General features: G+C 39.9%; 1 protein-coding gene and 1 pseudogene across 2 annotated transcripts in view; both read left to right on the top strand.

Annotated features, from left to right (window-relative positions):
* Window positions 1-17,159, top strand: part of FBXO36 (F-box protein 36) — a 100,101-nt gene that overhangs the window by 57,934 nt on the left and 25,008 nt on the right. The window contains exon 2 of the mRNA XM_082396289.1: window positions 6-114. Within this exon, the coding sequence (XP_082252415.1) occupies window positions 6-114 (109 nt within the window). The remainder of the gene's footprint in view (window positions 1-5; window positions 115-17,159) is intronic.
* LOC309630706 (lymphocyte antigen 6E pseudogene) lies at window positions 11,344-12,819 on the top strand (annotated as a pseudogene). Its single transcript has one exon. The product of its transcript is annotated as a lymphocyte antigen 6E pseudogene (transcript).

Genomic DNA, 17,159 nt, shown 5'->3' with positions numbered 1-17,159 from the left:
TACAGGTAATCTTTAGATGGTGGAAGATCTCTCTGAGGAGTGAGTATAGATCAACAAAACCTGGAGAAACAAAAGAAACTCATGAAGACTTCCTAGAGAACTCACAACTTCAGGGTAAGGAAGGGAACATATTATGTATACTTGCTGCTGTTAAGTTCTCTTTAGTTAGTGACAGATTTTGTTAGTGAAGTATCCAGTATCTCATCATTTGAAATGATATGTAATTATGTACTTAATTGGATAGAACAGATATGATAGAACATTGGGATCTTAAAAGGCAGAAAATCGTTAACATATCCTGAAATTTCTTTTGGGAAAAAATCTTTAAGCATTTAAGTTTCCAGGTTAACGTGTAGATTTCATTAATAATCTTAAATCATGTAGTAAATATAATTTTTAACCTAATATTTAATTAAAACGGGTCTCCTTTAGTGAAAAATAAGTTAAAAGATTATTCAATGATGGCTGTAAAGCAATTACACTCCAATAAAGATGTTAAAAAAAAAGATTATTCAAAAACATAATCAAATTATGAGACTTCCCTGGTGGTGCAGTGGTTAAGAATCCACCTGCCAAAGCCCGGGACATGGGTTTGAGCCCTGATCTGGGAAGATCCCACATGCCGTGGAGCAACTAAGCCCGTGCACCACAACTACTGAGCCTGCACTCTAGATCCCGTGAGCCACAACTACTGAGCTGGCGTGCCACAACTACTGAAGCCCGTGCTCCGCAACAAGAGAAGCCACCACGGGGAGAAGCCCGCACACCACAACGAAGAGTAGTCCCCACTCACCGCAACTAGAGAAAGCCCGGGCGCATGGCAACGAAGACCCAATGCAGCCAAATAAATAAATTAATAAATTTAAAAAATATTCAAATTATCAATTGCTTGAATTCTTATGCATTTTGGCATTCATTTAAAATCTCTACCATTTCTTTTAATATCAAGGTTTGCATGAGAAGCAGTCTTAATCAAGTAGCATTTGGACTTAATAATAGAAATTGCCCTTCAATTTCCCCTTTGTTTTTTTCTTACTCAATGTGAAGGTTTCAAACATAAAATGTAGACAGAATGTTTTTTAAAAAAACTCCCATGTATCCATAACCCGGTTCAGTAATACTCAAAATGTGGCCCAAAATGTACACAAACCTACTGTTCTCACTGGATTATTTTGAAGTGAATCTCAGTTGTTGCATCACTTCATCCTAAACTATTGCAGTATGTGTCTCTGAAAGGACTCTCTTTAAACTCTTCAATAATTATTCCTTAATAATAAACTTTTAAAGCCAGAAGGCACTTTAGAGATTCTTATTTTACTAGGAGTAGTTAACAATGTTATTAATATTAATATCAAGCACTTTCATATACATGTTCTCATTTTATTATTATAATATTCTTGTGTAATAAATAGTATTATTCCTTTTTCTCAAATGAGATTCAGAATGGATGTGACTTTCCCAGGTCCCACAGCTAACTACTGACATTGCCAGGCCTAAGCATTGAGAATAGAAAAAAGAACTTATTTTAATTTCATTTTATTTTATTTATTAATTTTTTGTTTGTTTTTAAAAAATATTTATTTATTTACTTTTGGCTGTGTTGGGTCTTAGTTGCGGCACACAGGATCTTTCGCTGCAGTGCGCGGGCTTTCTCTAGTTGCGGCGAGCGGGGGCTACTCTTTGTTGTGGCACACAGGCTTCTCATTGCGGTGGCTTCTCTTGTTGCAGAGCACAGGCTCTAGGCACGTGGGCTTCAGTAGTTGTGGCACGCGGGCTGAATAGTTGTGGCTCACGGACTCTAGAGTGCAGGCTCAGTAGTTGTGGCGCATGGGCTTAGTTGCTCTGCAGCATGTGGGATCTTCCTGGACCAGGGCTCAAACCCGTGTCCCCTGAATTGGCAGGTGGATTCTCAACCACTGCGCCACCAGGGAAGTCCAAAATCTTATTTTTAAAAGGCACGTTCTGGGTGGATCTTTGATAATCAGCGTTGTTAAAGACTTTCTCTTATTTAACACTATAGCATGTAGTAGTTGTTTTTTAAGAGAGAGAGTAGGTTTGGTTTGGTTTTGCTTCCTTAAATAGTTAAACATCTGGATTGATTGCACTCAGGTTTTGATACTCTACACATATTATTTTGTTAACTCCTTTATAGGAAGTATTTATAAAATTCATTATTGGCTTGAAAAGAACCATGTTGAAGAAAGACTGTCCACTTTTCATTGAATAAAAATCAGTCTAGGCAGGCCTTACTTATTTAATTGTGGGATAGGCAGGTTTCTGCCCAGATAGCTATAAAGTAAACTTCTGTAAAACACATTTCGTTCTCAAGTTAGGTTCCGTTTTATGTAATAAGCACAACAGTACCTAATCCAGAGCTATATGTCTAGGGAGTGCTGAATATTTGTTGACAGACCATGGGATTTTTCTGATTGACTTCGACAAAAACCTGGAGATGTGGGTTTGGGCCAGAGAGATGGGAGGTGATCGTCTTTTGAGTAGAGGCTTAAGGGCCAAACACCTGTCTCTTGCGTCTCCGACACCCTTGCCCCCTAGTTAAACACTGGCGGTGAGGGTGGGGCCACATCAGCTTCAGGATGACCACTCGTGGGTTTCCTGATCCCGGAAGAATAAACAAGAAAGCGGGAGTGTATGAGTCTGACAGAGACCTGGCTTCCTGCTGGCTCCCCACCCGCATGGAGAGAGGAGAGTTGAGGAATTCAGTGGAGGAATACACCCAAATAGGCTTTTAAAATTGCAGTTTTGAGAGCTGCAGTCTCGCGCCAGGAACAGCACAGAGATACCAAATTAAATTGGCCTGGCAAGTTCAAAGGCATCTGTGTCTCACTTTGTAGCCTTCCTACAGCACGGGAGTCTTGGCAGAGGGAAAAACTCCAACCAGCACTGTTGTTCTTCCTTCTCTTCCCCCTCAGTTCTTAGGGAATCCCTCAGAAAGCCCAGAAGAGGGGTGTGCTGTGGCACAGAGCGGGGCTCGGGGGTCGGCGGCCAGGTTAGAATCTCTGCTGCCTCTGCTGGCTTCTGGAACCCCCTCCGTGAGCCCCTTTCCTCCTCATGTCTGAGGGTCAAATGCTTACTCGATGTGGTCGCTTTGAGCTTTCAGTGACCTGACACGTGAAAGGTATTTAGAAAGGCGCACAGTACAGAATCAGCTCTTCATCGTTGTTTGCTGTTATGAAGTTTAGGATGTTTGGATTTATTTTGCCCCACTCCCTCCTTATCATATTCCCAAGATCCCCCCCAAAGCTTTTTCATCCGAAGTCTTCTCTTGCTAACATCCTAAACACCAGCGGCACGTTTCTAGGAATCTGGGTCAGCCTTGGTGTCAGTCCCGACACAGGACCAGAACCGTGCTCTCTTGCTTCCTTGGCCTCTCAGCAGCACTAGTTCAGGGGTGACACTTTCTTCCCTGGCTTCCGGGAGCACCTTGGTCTTGGTCCTCCTCCTGCCTCACTGGCGTCTTCTTGGTCTCCTTGCTGGGTCCTCCTCATCTCTCCAGATCTAAATGTTGGGGCCCAAGGTTCAGCTCTAGTGCCTCTTCTCTTGTCAGTCTGTACTTACCCCCTGGGGGATCGGATCCAGTCTCTGGCTTTAAACGCTGCCCATAAGGGGATGAGTCCCAAATTGGTATCTCCAGCCTGCGCCTCTCCCCGGAACTCCACACTCAGATATTTATCTAGCTGCCCCCTTGATATCTCCACTAGTGTATCTAATAGGCTCTCAAAGGTCACGTGTCCAAAAATAGCTCCTGATCCTCCCTCTGCCAAAATAAGGCCCCAAATCCTAGAGTTATCCTTGGTTCCTTTCTTTCTCTTACATGTTCGATCTAATCCTTCAACAAAACCAGCATCTGAACTGTGTTCCTCTGTGTGCATGCCCCTCCCTGGGGTCTCTCTGTGTGTCCGAATTTCCTCTTCTCATAAGAATACTAGTCATGGGACTTCCCTGGTGGTCCAGCAGCTAAGACTCTATGCTCCCGATGCAGGGGCCCTGGGTTCCATCCCTGGTAAGGGAACTAGATCCCACATGCCACAACTGAGAGTTTGCATGCCACAACTAAGACCAAGTGCAGCCAAATAAATAAATATATATTTTTTAAAGAATACTAGTCAGATTGGATTAGAGCCCACCTATATGACCTAATTTAACCTAATTACCTCTTTATTTTTTTTATTTTATTTTTTTTTTAGTGTTTCCATTAGTCTTTCAAACACCCTTCCTAATTACCTCTTTAAAGGCCCATCTCCCAGTAGAGTCACAGGCAAAGGTACTGGGGTTTAGGACTTAAATATATGAATCTGGGGGAGGTGAGGAGGGCACAATTCAGCCGATAAAAAAATTTGTACTTTCCAGGTAGCAAAAGTCCTATAATCTGTAAGCAGAGTGTATCTTTATTAAGTTAATAATTAATGATTATATTGGTTTCCTATTGCTGGTGTAACAAATTACCACAAATTTAGTGGCTTAAATGATAAAAATGTATTATCTTACATTTTTGGAGTGCCGAAGTGTGACTGGGCTAAGATCAAAGTGTTGGTAGGACTATGTTCCCTCTGGGGGCTCTAGGGGAGGGTCCATTTCCTTGCCTTTTCCAGGTTCTAAAGGCTGCCTATTTCTTGGCTCATGGTCTCTGCCATCATCTTCAAAGCCAGCAATGGGCAGTCCAGTCTTTCTCATCCTGACACTGCTTCCGGGTTCACATCTCCTTCTCTGACTCTGACCCTTCTGCCGCCCTTTTCTCCTTTTAAGAACCCTTATGATTACATTGGGCCCACCCAGTTCATCCAGGGTTATCTTGCTATCTCAAGATCTTTAATCACATCTGCAAAGTCCCTTTTGCCATGTAAGGTCACAGGTTCTGGAGATTAGGATGTAGGACATCTGAAGGGGTGGGGAGGAGTGGCAGCATTATTCTGCCTACCACGATGATATATGTCACAACAACCTAAATTATAAAATCAAAAACATTGCTGATCTTTTTTCTAGATTTGTTTTTTTGTTGTTGTTGTTTTGTTTTTTGGCCACGCAGCATGGCATGTGGGATCTTAGTTCCTCGACCAGGGATCAAACCTGTGCCCTCTGCATTGGAAGCGTGGAGTCTTAACCACTGGACCACCAGGGAGGTCCCAGATTTGTATTTTTAAAAGGCAAAAATCATATATTTATTATTTTAAAAGTCATCCCTACACTACAAAGTATAGAGAACTGTTAGCATGGCAATTAAGGGTGTTGCTTAATACAGACTACCTCTGTTCAAACTCTGGCTCCAAATCCACTAGGTATGTAACATAGGGCAAATTATTTATTTCTTTCTTTATTTTCTTGGCTGTGTCGGGTCTTAGTTGCGGCACGCAGGGTCTTCGTCGAGGCATGCGGAATCTTTCATTGCAGTGAGGGCTCTTCGCTGCGGTGCACGGGCTTCTCTCTATTTGTGGCGTGCAGGTTTGTTTCTCTCTCTAGTTGTGGTGCGCAGGCTCCAGGGTGCATGGGCTCTGTAGTTTGCAGCACGCACGCGGCTCTCTCATTGAGGTGTGCAAGCTCAGTAGTTGTGGTGCATGGGTTTAGTTGCCCCATGCATGTGGGATCTTAGTTCCCTGACCAGGGATTGAACCCGAGTCCCCTGCATTGGAAGGCGGATTCTTTACCACTGGACCACCAGGGAAGTCCCTGGGCAAATTATTTAATCTGTTTGGATCTCAGTTTCCTCAACGGTTGATAATGGAAATAATAATAGCATCTACCTCATAGGGTCCTTATGAAGATTAATTGAATGAAGTGCTTAGAATTTGCCTAGCATATGATAAGAACTCAGTAAATTCTAGCTACTACAAGTTTTTAAAATTTTTTAATTTTTAAATTTTTTTAATTTTTTGGGCTGCGTTTGGTCTTCGTTGCTGCACAGGCTTTCTCTAGTTGCAGCAAGCGGGGGCTACTCTTCATTGTGGTGTGCAGTCTTCTCATTGTGATGGCTTCTCTTGTTGCGGAGCATGGGCTCTAGGCCCCCAGGCTTCAGTAGTTGCAGCACGCAGGCTCAGTAGTTGTGGCTCACGGGCTTAGTTGTTTCACGGCATGTGGGATCTTCCCAGACCAGGGCTTGAACCCACGTCCCCTGCATTGGCAGGAGGATTCTTAAACGCTGCGCCACCAGGGAAGTCCCTAATGGGCATTTTCAAAAGCCTTTAGGTACATTCTGGGACATGTTTATCTTTGCACAATTATGTGAGAATGTCAATAGCATAGATTCTTAGTTGTAGAATTGCTAGGTCCAAAGATATTTACATTATAAATTTTGATAGGTACGGAGTATATTATTTGAGGGGTGAATTCTTGAAAACCTTGTGTAAGTCAAGGTTAACTTGACAAAGATGGTATTTCTGTTAACCAGCTTGAGTAGCACTGTCAAGGATGTAGCACAAATGCCATCTACAACTCATTTGACCTCTGTAATTATGCCAACTTTATAATTATGCTATTTTTGAAAGAGTTTTAAATTGAGCGATTTACATTATTTCCATGTTTGTTCATAAAATGAGACTTCATTAATATTTTGATGTCACCATATTTAAATTCTGAGTAACTGACAACTTAAATAAGATGCCAATCACTTCGCTATACTCACAAATTGCTCTCCCAAAAAGTGTGTATTAAATATTAAAGTACTGAATATTAATATAACCATCCAACAGGATATAGGAGTTTTCTTACATCTTTGCCATCATTAATTAGATATTGTTACTCTTTTTTAATCTGTTCCAGTCTGATGGTGAAAATAGTATCATGTTTAATTAGCATTTTCCTGAAAACTAGTAAAGATCCCATCATGTTTAATTGCCATTTATATTCTTTTTGTAATTTGCCTGGTTATACTCTTTGCCCATTTACCTATGAAGTTTGAATTTTTTTCTCTGAGACCTTTAAAAATTTGAGAAAACATCTATAGATATTTCCCCCCTAAGCTAAATAGATTGGAACAACCAGAAAATTAGCTGTCGGAAATATTTTTTAAAATTTAATTTACAGCAAAAATGTGCCTGTATAAACTCAATTGAAAGTGCTCACTCATGGACTGAGGTTGAATCCAACCTAAAAATAAGTTGTTTTCCAACTTATATCCATTTTATAAGTTGTCCATTTTTAAGTTGGTTGCTTAGATCTTCAATGAGTTATAAGTGGTGGTTAGGTATTTAGGCCAATCCACAAAAATCTCTGTGATAAAACCAAATGGCCTCAACAACCATATTTTCTGAACCAAATGACAAAGTTTTTTAAATTTCTGCTATTGCATGTGAAAGGAAATGTGGGAGATACGGTTTAGATGTCAAAGAATTGAAATTTCCATGGATGTTTAGATGATTTATTGGGAGAATGGGACAATGTTTGAAATGGGGACTATAAAGGAAAATTGATATTATTAATAAATACTAATATCCTGAAATATTGGCCTGAGTTATAGATCCTAGGAATATTGGTATGCCAGGAATCAGAAAGTGGGAAAGAATGGTCCTTACCTTCCTCCCAAATTTGGCTGGCCACATGCCATGGATCCATAATCCATTTTCTGTAGGTCCTTTCTTGAGGCCCATATCTCAGCCTTTGACCTGGAATTTCATTTTCTCATGCTTAGCTACCATCTCTTTTTTTTTGTTTGTTTGTTTGTTTATTTATGGCTGTGTTGGGTCTTCGTTTCTGCGCGAGGGCTTTCTCTAGTTGCGGCAAGCAGGGGCCACTCTTCATCGCGGTGCGCAGGCCTGTCACTATCGCAGCCTCTCTTGTTGCGGAGCACAGGCTCCAGACGCGCAGGCTCAGTAGTTGTGGCTCACGGGCCTAGTTGCTCCGCGGCATGTGGGATCCTCCCAGACCAGGGCTCGAACCCGTGTCCCCTGCATTGGCAGGCAGATTCTCAGCCACTGCGCCACCAGGGAAGCCCCCAGCTACCATCTCTTAATCTATTCTTCTTCTCTTTGCTCTCCCTAACCAGCTGCTCCTTGTCTTCAGCCTGAATCTCTAGAATTTCTAGAGACCTGGAGTCCGGTTCTATGGGTGGAGGGTTAGGTGGGAGGGGGGCAGAAGCATGGGAGCCTGCTCTGGGCTACAGAGTAGGGAAGACAGATCTAAGAAAGGCTCTCATATTTTATCATTTTTAATTAACTTTAGAGATATGAAAAAAACCCCCACAAATAAATGCATGTAGTAAAATAAAAGATGAATCAGTTTAAAAAGGATAGGTATAGACCACCAGAGGGCAGACAGCAGAAGCAAGAAGAACTAAAATCCTGCAGCCTGTGAAACAAAAACCACATTCACAGAAAGACAAGATGAGAAGGCAGAGGGCTGTGTACCAGATGAAGGAACAAGATAAAACCCCAGAAAAACAACTAAATGAAATGGCGATAGGAAACCTTCCAGAAAAAGAATTAAGAATAATGATAGTGAAGATGATCCAGGACCTCAGAAACAGAATGGAGGCAAAGATCGAGAAGATGCAAGAAATGTTTAACAAAGACCTAGAAGAATTAAAGAACAATCACCTAGAAGAATTAAAAAACAAACAAACAGAGATAAACAATACAATAACTGTAATGAAAAATACACTAGAAGGAATCAATAGCAGAATAACTGAGGCAGAAGAACGGATAAGTGACCTGGAAGACAGAATGGTGGAATTCACTGCCGCAGAACAGAATAAAGAAAAAAGAATGAAAAGAAATGAAGACAGCCTAAGAGACTTCTGGGACAACATTAAATGCAACAACATTTGCATTAGAGGGGTCCCAGAAGGAGAAGAGAGAGAGAAAGGACCCGAGAAAATATTTGAAGAGATTATAGTCGAAAACTTCCCTGACATGGGAAAGGAAATAGCCACCCAAGTCCAGGAAGTGCAGAGAGTCCCAGGCAGGATAAACCCAAGGAGAAACACGCCAAGACACATAGTAATCAAACAGACAAAAATTAAAGGCAAAGAAAAGTTATTGAAAGCAAAAAGGGAAAAACGACAAATAACATACAAGGGAACTCTCATAAGGTTAACAGCTGATTTTTCAGCAGAAACTCTACAAGCCAGAAGGGAGTGGCATGATATATTTAAAGTGATGAAAGGGAAGAACGTACAACCAAGATTACTCTACCCGGCAAGGGTCTCCTTCAGATTCAATGGAGAAATCAAAAGGTTTACAGACAAGCAAAAGCTAACAGAATTCACCACCACCAAACCAGCTTTACAACAAATGCTAAAGGAACTTCTCTAACTGGGAAACACAAGAGAAGAAAAGGACCTACAAGAACAAACCCATAACAATTAAGAAAATGGTCATAGGAACATACATATCGATAATTACCTTAAATGTGAATGGATTAAATGCTCCAACCAAAAGACACAGGCTCGCTGGATGGATACAAAAACAAGACCCATCTATATGCTGTCTAAAAGAGACGCACTTCAGACCTAGGGACACATACAAACCAAAAGTGAGGGGATGGAAAAAGATATTCCATGCAAATGGAAATCAAAAGAAAGCTGGAGTAGCTATACTCATATCAGATAAAATAGACTTTAAAATAAAGAATGTTATAAGAGACAAGGAAGGACACTACATTAATGATCAAGGGATCAATCCAAGAAGAAGATGTAACAATTATAAATATATATGCACCCAACATAGGAGCATCTCAATACATAAGGCAACTGCTAACAGCTATAAAAGAGGGAATTGACAGTAACACAGTAATAGTGGGGAACTTTAACACCTCACTTACACCAATGGACAGATCATCCAAACAGAAAATTAATAAGGAAACACAAGCTTTAAATGACACAATAGACCAGATAGGTTTAATTGATATTTATAGGACATTCCATCCCAAAACAGCAGATTACACTTTCTTCTCAAGTGCATACAGAACATTCTCCAGGGTAGATCACATCTTGGGTCACAAATCAAGCCTCAGTAAATTTAAGAAAATTGAAATCATATCAAGCATCTTTTCTGACCACAACGCTATGAGGTTAGAAATCAATTACAGGGAAAAAAACGTAAAAAACACAAACACAAGGAGGCTAAACGATACGTTACTAAATAACCAAGAGATCACTGAAGAAATCAAAGAGGAAATCAAAAAATACCTAGAGACAGATGACAATGAAAACACGATGATCCAAAACCTATGGGATGCAGCAAAAGCAGTTCTAAGAGGGAAGTTTATAGCAATATAAGCCTACCTCAAGAAACAAGAAAAATCTCAAACAATCTAACCTTACAGCTAAAGGAACTAGAGAAAGAAGAACAGACAAAGCCCAAAGTTAGTAGAAGGAAAGAAATCATAAAGATCAGAGCAGAAAGAAATGAAATAGAAACAAACAAAACAATAACAAAGATCAATAAAACTAAAAGCTGGTCTTTGAGAAGATAAACAAAATTGATAAACCATTAGCCAGACTCATCAAGAAAAAGAGGGAGAAGACTCAAATCAATAAAATTAGAAGTGAAAAAAAAAAAAGGATAGGTATAGGATAAAAACAAGTTTCCTTCTGATCCCATGTTCCCGTTTCCTATGACAACCATCATTAACAGTTTCATATATATCCTTTGAGAAATGGTCTATGCATATATACAAATTATGTTAACACAAAAAGAAGAATCTTATACATTATGTTCTATACCTTTCCCTTTAAAAGTTTTTAAATTCAGAAGTATCTTAAACCCACATAAAAGAACTGAAGATAATATTATAGATACCCAACACCACTAACATAAGATTTTAAAATTTGTCACGTTTACTTCATTTTATTCAAATTATCAAATATGTTGGTGTTGATAATGGTAATTTGTGCTTTCTTTTTTTTCTTGATCAATCTTGTTAGGGGTTTATTTATTTTTTATTTAGTTTTTGAAAGAACTAAATTTTAGGTCTGTTGATTTTCTCTTTTTATTATTGGTTTTTGTTCATACCTATATTATCTCCTTCTTCCTACTTTTCTTAGGTCTGATTCATTGTTCTTTTCCTAGCTGCTTGAGATGCAAGCTTATTGTTTTCAGCCATTTTTTCCCCTAAATTTCCCATAAGTGCTACTGTAGCTATATTAGATAAGTTTTGATAAGTTGTGTCTTTATTCTCATTCAGTTTAAAATATTTTCTAAGTTCCATTTTGATTTCTTCTTTGATCCATAGATTATTTAGAAACAGTTTACTTGAGTTCCAAGTAGCTGGGAATTTTTTGGTTATATATTTTTTCTTCATGTCTAGCTTAATTGCATGTGATCAGAAAATCTACTCTGAATGGTTTTAATTTTTTTGAATTGTTTTTATTTTTGTCATCCTTTCTCAGGGCCATAAGAATCTTCTCTTTATTATCCCAGTTTTAATATACATGCTGTTGAAGTGAGCACCATATTTACTTAATGTCTTTTAAAAGCATTTAAAAATTACATACAATATATACTCAAATTTCTGCCCCTCACCTGTTTTTCCTCTATTCCCTTCTACTAACTGTTCTGAAATTGGTATCATTGCCAAGCATATTTTATTTTACAGAGTCACAAATACATACATAATATATACTGGGGAGTGCGGGCTGCACTTGGGCTCGGGGGCAGGCTTGACTGCACGGCCGGGCCGGGGACCCGTGTCCGCCGGCGAGCAGGGCTGACTTCTTCGGCTTCGTGAGACCCCAGGCTTCGTGAGACCCCAGGCGGGAAGCCAGCCCCCTCCTGAATGAAGGTCTTCCTGCCGGTCCTGCTGGCTGCCCTCCTGGGTGTGGAGCGAGCCCACTCCCTGGTGTGCTTCTCTTGCGTGAATAAGAACAGCAACTGGTACTGCCTGAAGCCCACCGTCCGCTCCGATACGGACAGCTACTGTGTGACTATCTCTGCATCCGCTGGCATCGGGAACGTGGTGGACTTGGGCTGCACCCTGAACAAGGGCTGCTCCCGGATCTGCCCCATCCCGAGCGTCAACCTCTGCGTGGCGTCCGTGGGCAGCCACTGCTGCCAGAGCTTCCTGTGCAACATCAGTGCGCCGACGGCAGGCTGCGGGCCAGGGTCACCGTGCTGGGCCTCGGGCTCCCGCTCAGCCTGCTGTCGGCTCTGCTGAGATTTGGCCTCTGACCACCGGGACCCTGTGCCTAGCCCAGACTCCCAAAGCTCAGTAAGGAAGGAAGGAAAGCCCAGCCCCTCCGAGACCCAAGAGGATCTCGAAGCCTCCTCCTCTGATTCCTCACCCTGCTGAGCCCACCCTCTAGGCCCTGGGGCCCCCTAGGCAGGCCTGCCCCCTGCACCCACACCCCTGCCAGCTACCCTTACTTCCCGGTCAGCCTTCCAGGGGGAACCTGGGAATGGAGCCTGAGGGTCCCGGAGTCAGAACCGCATCCTAGGGACATGCTGGGAGGGGCACCTGGTCCCAGGCCTGCCCCTATCCAGGCCCTGTCCGCCCGCAGGTGCAGAAGATGTGCTGTGTGGACAGGCATGTGGTCCGTGTGCCCTGCTGGGCGTGGGTGAGTGTGTGGCCAGGTCTCGGCCTGTGTCAGGGGGAGGGGATGGGAGTAAGCGTCAGGAGTCCAGCATCCGCAGCCGCTAGAGCCCCAAGCGCCAGCACAGAACCCCTTTCCCCTGGCATCTCTGCACACCACATTTCACTCACTTCAAGGGCAGCCTTTTGGAAGACAGGCCTTCCACTGTTTCCGGGTCTAGGCTGCTGACCCAGGAATCTGCTCGCACCCCGATATCCAGCTGTTCTCGGGCCCCCTCCCTCCACCGCCACACTGGAGCCCTCCTGCTGCTTCCGTGCCTCAAATAAACACAGATGTTCCCACCCCCCAAAAATAATAATAATATATATTACTTTTATATATTTAAAATTTTACATAAATGGTATACTGTATTGTGTTTCAAGTTTGTTTTATCATTGAACACTGTTTTTTGAGATTTATCCATGTTGATATATGTATATCTAGTTCATTCATTTCAATGGCTTATGGTATTCTATATTACAAACCATAGTTCAGTCATCTCCCCTACTGAGGGTAGTTAGGTGGTTTCCACTTTTTTGCAATAATAAATCTTCACTTATCCTTGTGCAATGTGTGAGCATTTCTCTAAGTCAGGCATGTAGCGGTGTTTGTTGAGTTGTAGGATATGTGCCTCTTCAAGTTTACTAGGTATTGACAGTCTACTCTCCAAATGAGTTAAATCAATTTATATTCCCATTGGCATTTTATGAGAGAGATGCTGTTTTCCCACATTCTCACCAACATTTACTGTAATCAAAGATAACATGTTTTTTTTTGCCAAACTGGGTGTGTAAATTCCCTGATTAGTAATGAGGTCGAATACCCTTTCTTATATTTATTGACCAGTTTCCTTCTGAGAATTGCTAATTCATCTTCTTTGTCTATTTCTTGTATTTGGTTGTTTATCTTCTTTGTGTTGATTGTAGAAACTTTTTCCTATTTTGAGTACCAATTCTTTGGTTTGGTTATATGTGCTACAGATATTTCACCAAGTTTTGGGTTTATCTTTTTACCTTGTTTATGAGTTTTTACCCATATAGAAGTTTACAATTTTACAATGGCGTTCAAATTTGTCAGTCTTTTAATATATGGCTTGTACTTTTGTGTTTTGTTTAAGAAATCTTTCCCTACCCTGATTTCATAAGGATGTACTCCTATGTTTAATTCTAAATATTTTATGACTTGTTTGTCATATTTGGTCTTTAACTTATCTCAAGTTTGTTTTTGGTTATGATGAGACGAAATGTTATAATTTTTTTTCCTGTATGTTCTGTCAGTATTCCCAGCACCATTTATAGGATAGTTTAGTTACCCTACACTGTTTTGTAATCCCATCCTTACATGTTACAGGTTCCAATGTACATCTATCATTTCCAGGAATATTTAGTTCTATTGGTTGATTGTCTTACACCAACATTACACTGCTTTATTTTTAAATTTTTAAAAAAATTTTTATTTTATATTGGAGTATATTTGATTAACAATGTTGTGTTAGTTTCAGGTGTACAGTAAAATGATTCAGTTATACATATACATGTATCTATTCTTTTTCAAATTCTTTTCCCATTTAGGTTGATCAGCATCATTTTTCAGTAAACTTTCTTGACTTTTGTATGTTGATATTTAGATCATCTGCAGTTTCAGTAATGGCAGTTTTTCCTTGCCTTCTAACCCTGATACATTTTTGTGTCTTCTTTTTTTTTTTTTCCACCTCCAAAACAATGTTGAATAGAAATGGTGAGAGTAGACATTCTAGTCTTATGCCTGACATTAAAGGCCACATAAAATCACGATTAGGAGGGGCACTATGGAGAAAACTGCTTGGTTCAATCCTAGTTCTCACTCTGTGACTTTGAGCAAGCCACTTAAACTCTCTGTTCCTCATCTTTGTCTTTATAAGAGGGAAATCATAATAGTACCTATCTCATAGAGCTATCGTGAGGATCGAATGACGATATGTATGTATGATACACACACTGTACATATACAAATTAGAGCAGTACATGGCAAATATTGAATACTAAACAAATCCATGTGTTGTTATTATCACTGATACTATTATTAGGTTTTTGGTAACTAGCCTGTGTCAGGTTTATCAGGTTAAAGACATTCCCTTTTATTATAGTTTTCTAGGAGTTTTTCTTCATAAATAGATGTTAGAACTATATGAAATAATTTTTTAAAAATTTATTTATTTTTATTTATTTATTTTTGGCTGCGTTGGGTCTTTGTTGCTGCGTGCGGGCTTTCTCTAGTTGTGGTGAGCCGGGGCTACTCTTTGTTGTGGTGCGCAGGCTTCTCATTGCGGTGGCTTCTCGTTGCAGAGCACGGTCTCTAGGCACGGGGGCTTCAGTAGTTGTGGCACGGGGACTCAGTAGTTGTGGCTTGTGGGCTCTAGAGCGCAGACTCAATAGTTGTGGTGCACGGGCTTAGTTGCTCCATGGCATGTGGGATCTTCCAAGACCAGGGCTCAAACCCACGTCCCCTGCATTGGCAGGCAGATTCTTAACCACTGCGCCACCAGGCAAGTCCCCGAAGTAATTTTTCTACATTTTTGAGATGATCATTTTTTCCTGTTATTTGTTTTTTTTTTCCATTTAAAGAAAATATTTAATTTTCAAAAAGTGTGTAAAACTCCTTACGTAGTCAAATGATTTTTTTAAATTGGAGTATAATTGCTTTACCATGTTGTGTTAGTTTCTGCTGTACAATGAAGTGAATCAGCTATATGTATACCTATATCCCCTCCCTCTTGGACCTCCCTCACCCCACCATCCCATCCATCTAGGTCGTCACAGGGCACCAAGCTGAGCTCTCTGTGCTGTACAGCAGGTTCCCACTAGCTATCTATTTTACACATGGTAGTGTATTTATGTCAAACCTAATCTCCCAGTTTGTCCCACCCTCTGCTTCCCCTCCGTGTCCACATGTCTGTTCTCTACATCTGCATCTCTATTCCTGCCCTACAAGTAGGTTCGTCTGTACCATTTTTCTAGATTCCACATATATGCGTTAATATACAATATTTGTTTTTTTCTTTCTGGCTTACTTCACTCTGTATGACAGACTCTAGGTCCATCCACATCTCTGCAAATGACCCAATTTCATTCCTTTTTATGGCTGAGTAATATTCCAACATGGTGAATAACATTAATATATCTTCTGAAGTTATTCCTTCCTTGGATCCCAGGATTAACTCTACTGCTCACAATTTATTTTTTTAAATGTGTTGATGGATTCCATTTCCTAATACTTTATAATTTTTGCCATGTGTGTTCCTAAATGATGTTTCATATGCAGTTTTCCTTTTGCCTACCATCATTGCTAGTTAGAGCAACCTCATGATTTGAATTGGGAGTTTCCTTCTACTTCTGTTTTTTGGAACAAATGGTATAAGATCTGGATTATCTGTTCTTTGAGAGTTTATAAAGCTAACCTGTAAATCAGTGTGGACCTGAAGTTTTACTTGAGGTTTTTTATTTCAAATCAAACAGTGGATTCAATTTATTTACTAGTTATAGTCTCTCAGGTTTTCTATTTCTTCTTGAGTCAGAATTGGTAAATTATATATTTCTGGAGGATTGCCCAATTTGTCTGATTTTGTGTTAATTGGTGTAATGTTTTTCTAAGTCCCTGTTGTAGTTAATCTTTTTATTTCTCATAGGACTGAGTTATGCTTTTGTCCTTTTTTCTTGTTTATTCTTGAAAGTTTATCCATTTTATTAATCTTTTGAAAAATTAATTTTTTGGTTTCCTTGATCATCTACAATGTTTGTTTTCTACTTTATTAATTTTTGCTCTTATCTTTATATTTTCTTCTAATTTGGAGAAGTAATCAATTTTTTTATTTGAACGCATAGCTCATTAATATTTGATCTTTGTTTTTCTATAGCAATGTCCATTGATAAGTCTTATTAATAGTGTTATTCAAATATTCTATAACTTCACCTCTGTTTGGTATATCAAGTATCGATAGGTGTTATAAAATCTTCCAGTGCAATGGAGGATTTATCATTTTTTCATCATAATTCCATCAGTGTTTGCTCTGTGTATTTTGTTAGGGGCATACTATTTTAGAAGTATTAAATCTTCCTGGTGAATTATTCCTTTTATCAATAAGTAATGGTCCTCCTTATTACCAATAGTGAGTTTTGCTTTAAAGTATACTTAGTCTGGTATTACTGTAATTATACCAGCTTTCTTTTGGTTTGTATTGGTCTAGCTTTTTCCATTCTATTAATTTCACTTTTCTGTATCATTTTTTTAAGCATGTATGAATTATTTATCTGAGTGTCTTTTAGCTGGCATGATTAGTTCATTTATATTTACTGTGATTACTAATATGTCTATAATTTCTATCATCTTATTTTGTGCTTTCATCTTATCATGCTTTTTCTTTGCTTTTTGTTTTGTTTCCATGTCTTCCTTTCTCTTTTGTGTTTCCTTTATTACATTTTTTTTCCCCTTAAGACAGAGACTACATTTCCCTCCCTACCTTGCAGATGTGGCCATGTGACCCAGTTTTGCTGGGTAAGATGAAGTTGTTTCATAGAGCATCCCAGAAGGTGCCTTCAGACAAGGGTGGACTCAGCTTCCATGTCCATTTTTGTTTCTTGTCCTACCCCTTTTACTTACTGGACCA

Source organism: Balaenoptera borealis (assembly GCF_965194805.1).
Source record: "Balaenoptera borealis genome assembly, chromosome: 6".
Classification (NCBI taxonomy): domain Eukaryota; kingdom Metazoa; phylum Chordata; class Mammalia; order Artiodactyla; family Balaenopteridae; genus Balaenoptera; species Balaenoptera borealis.
This window is presented reverse-complemented; position numbering and strand designations above follow the sequence as displayed.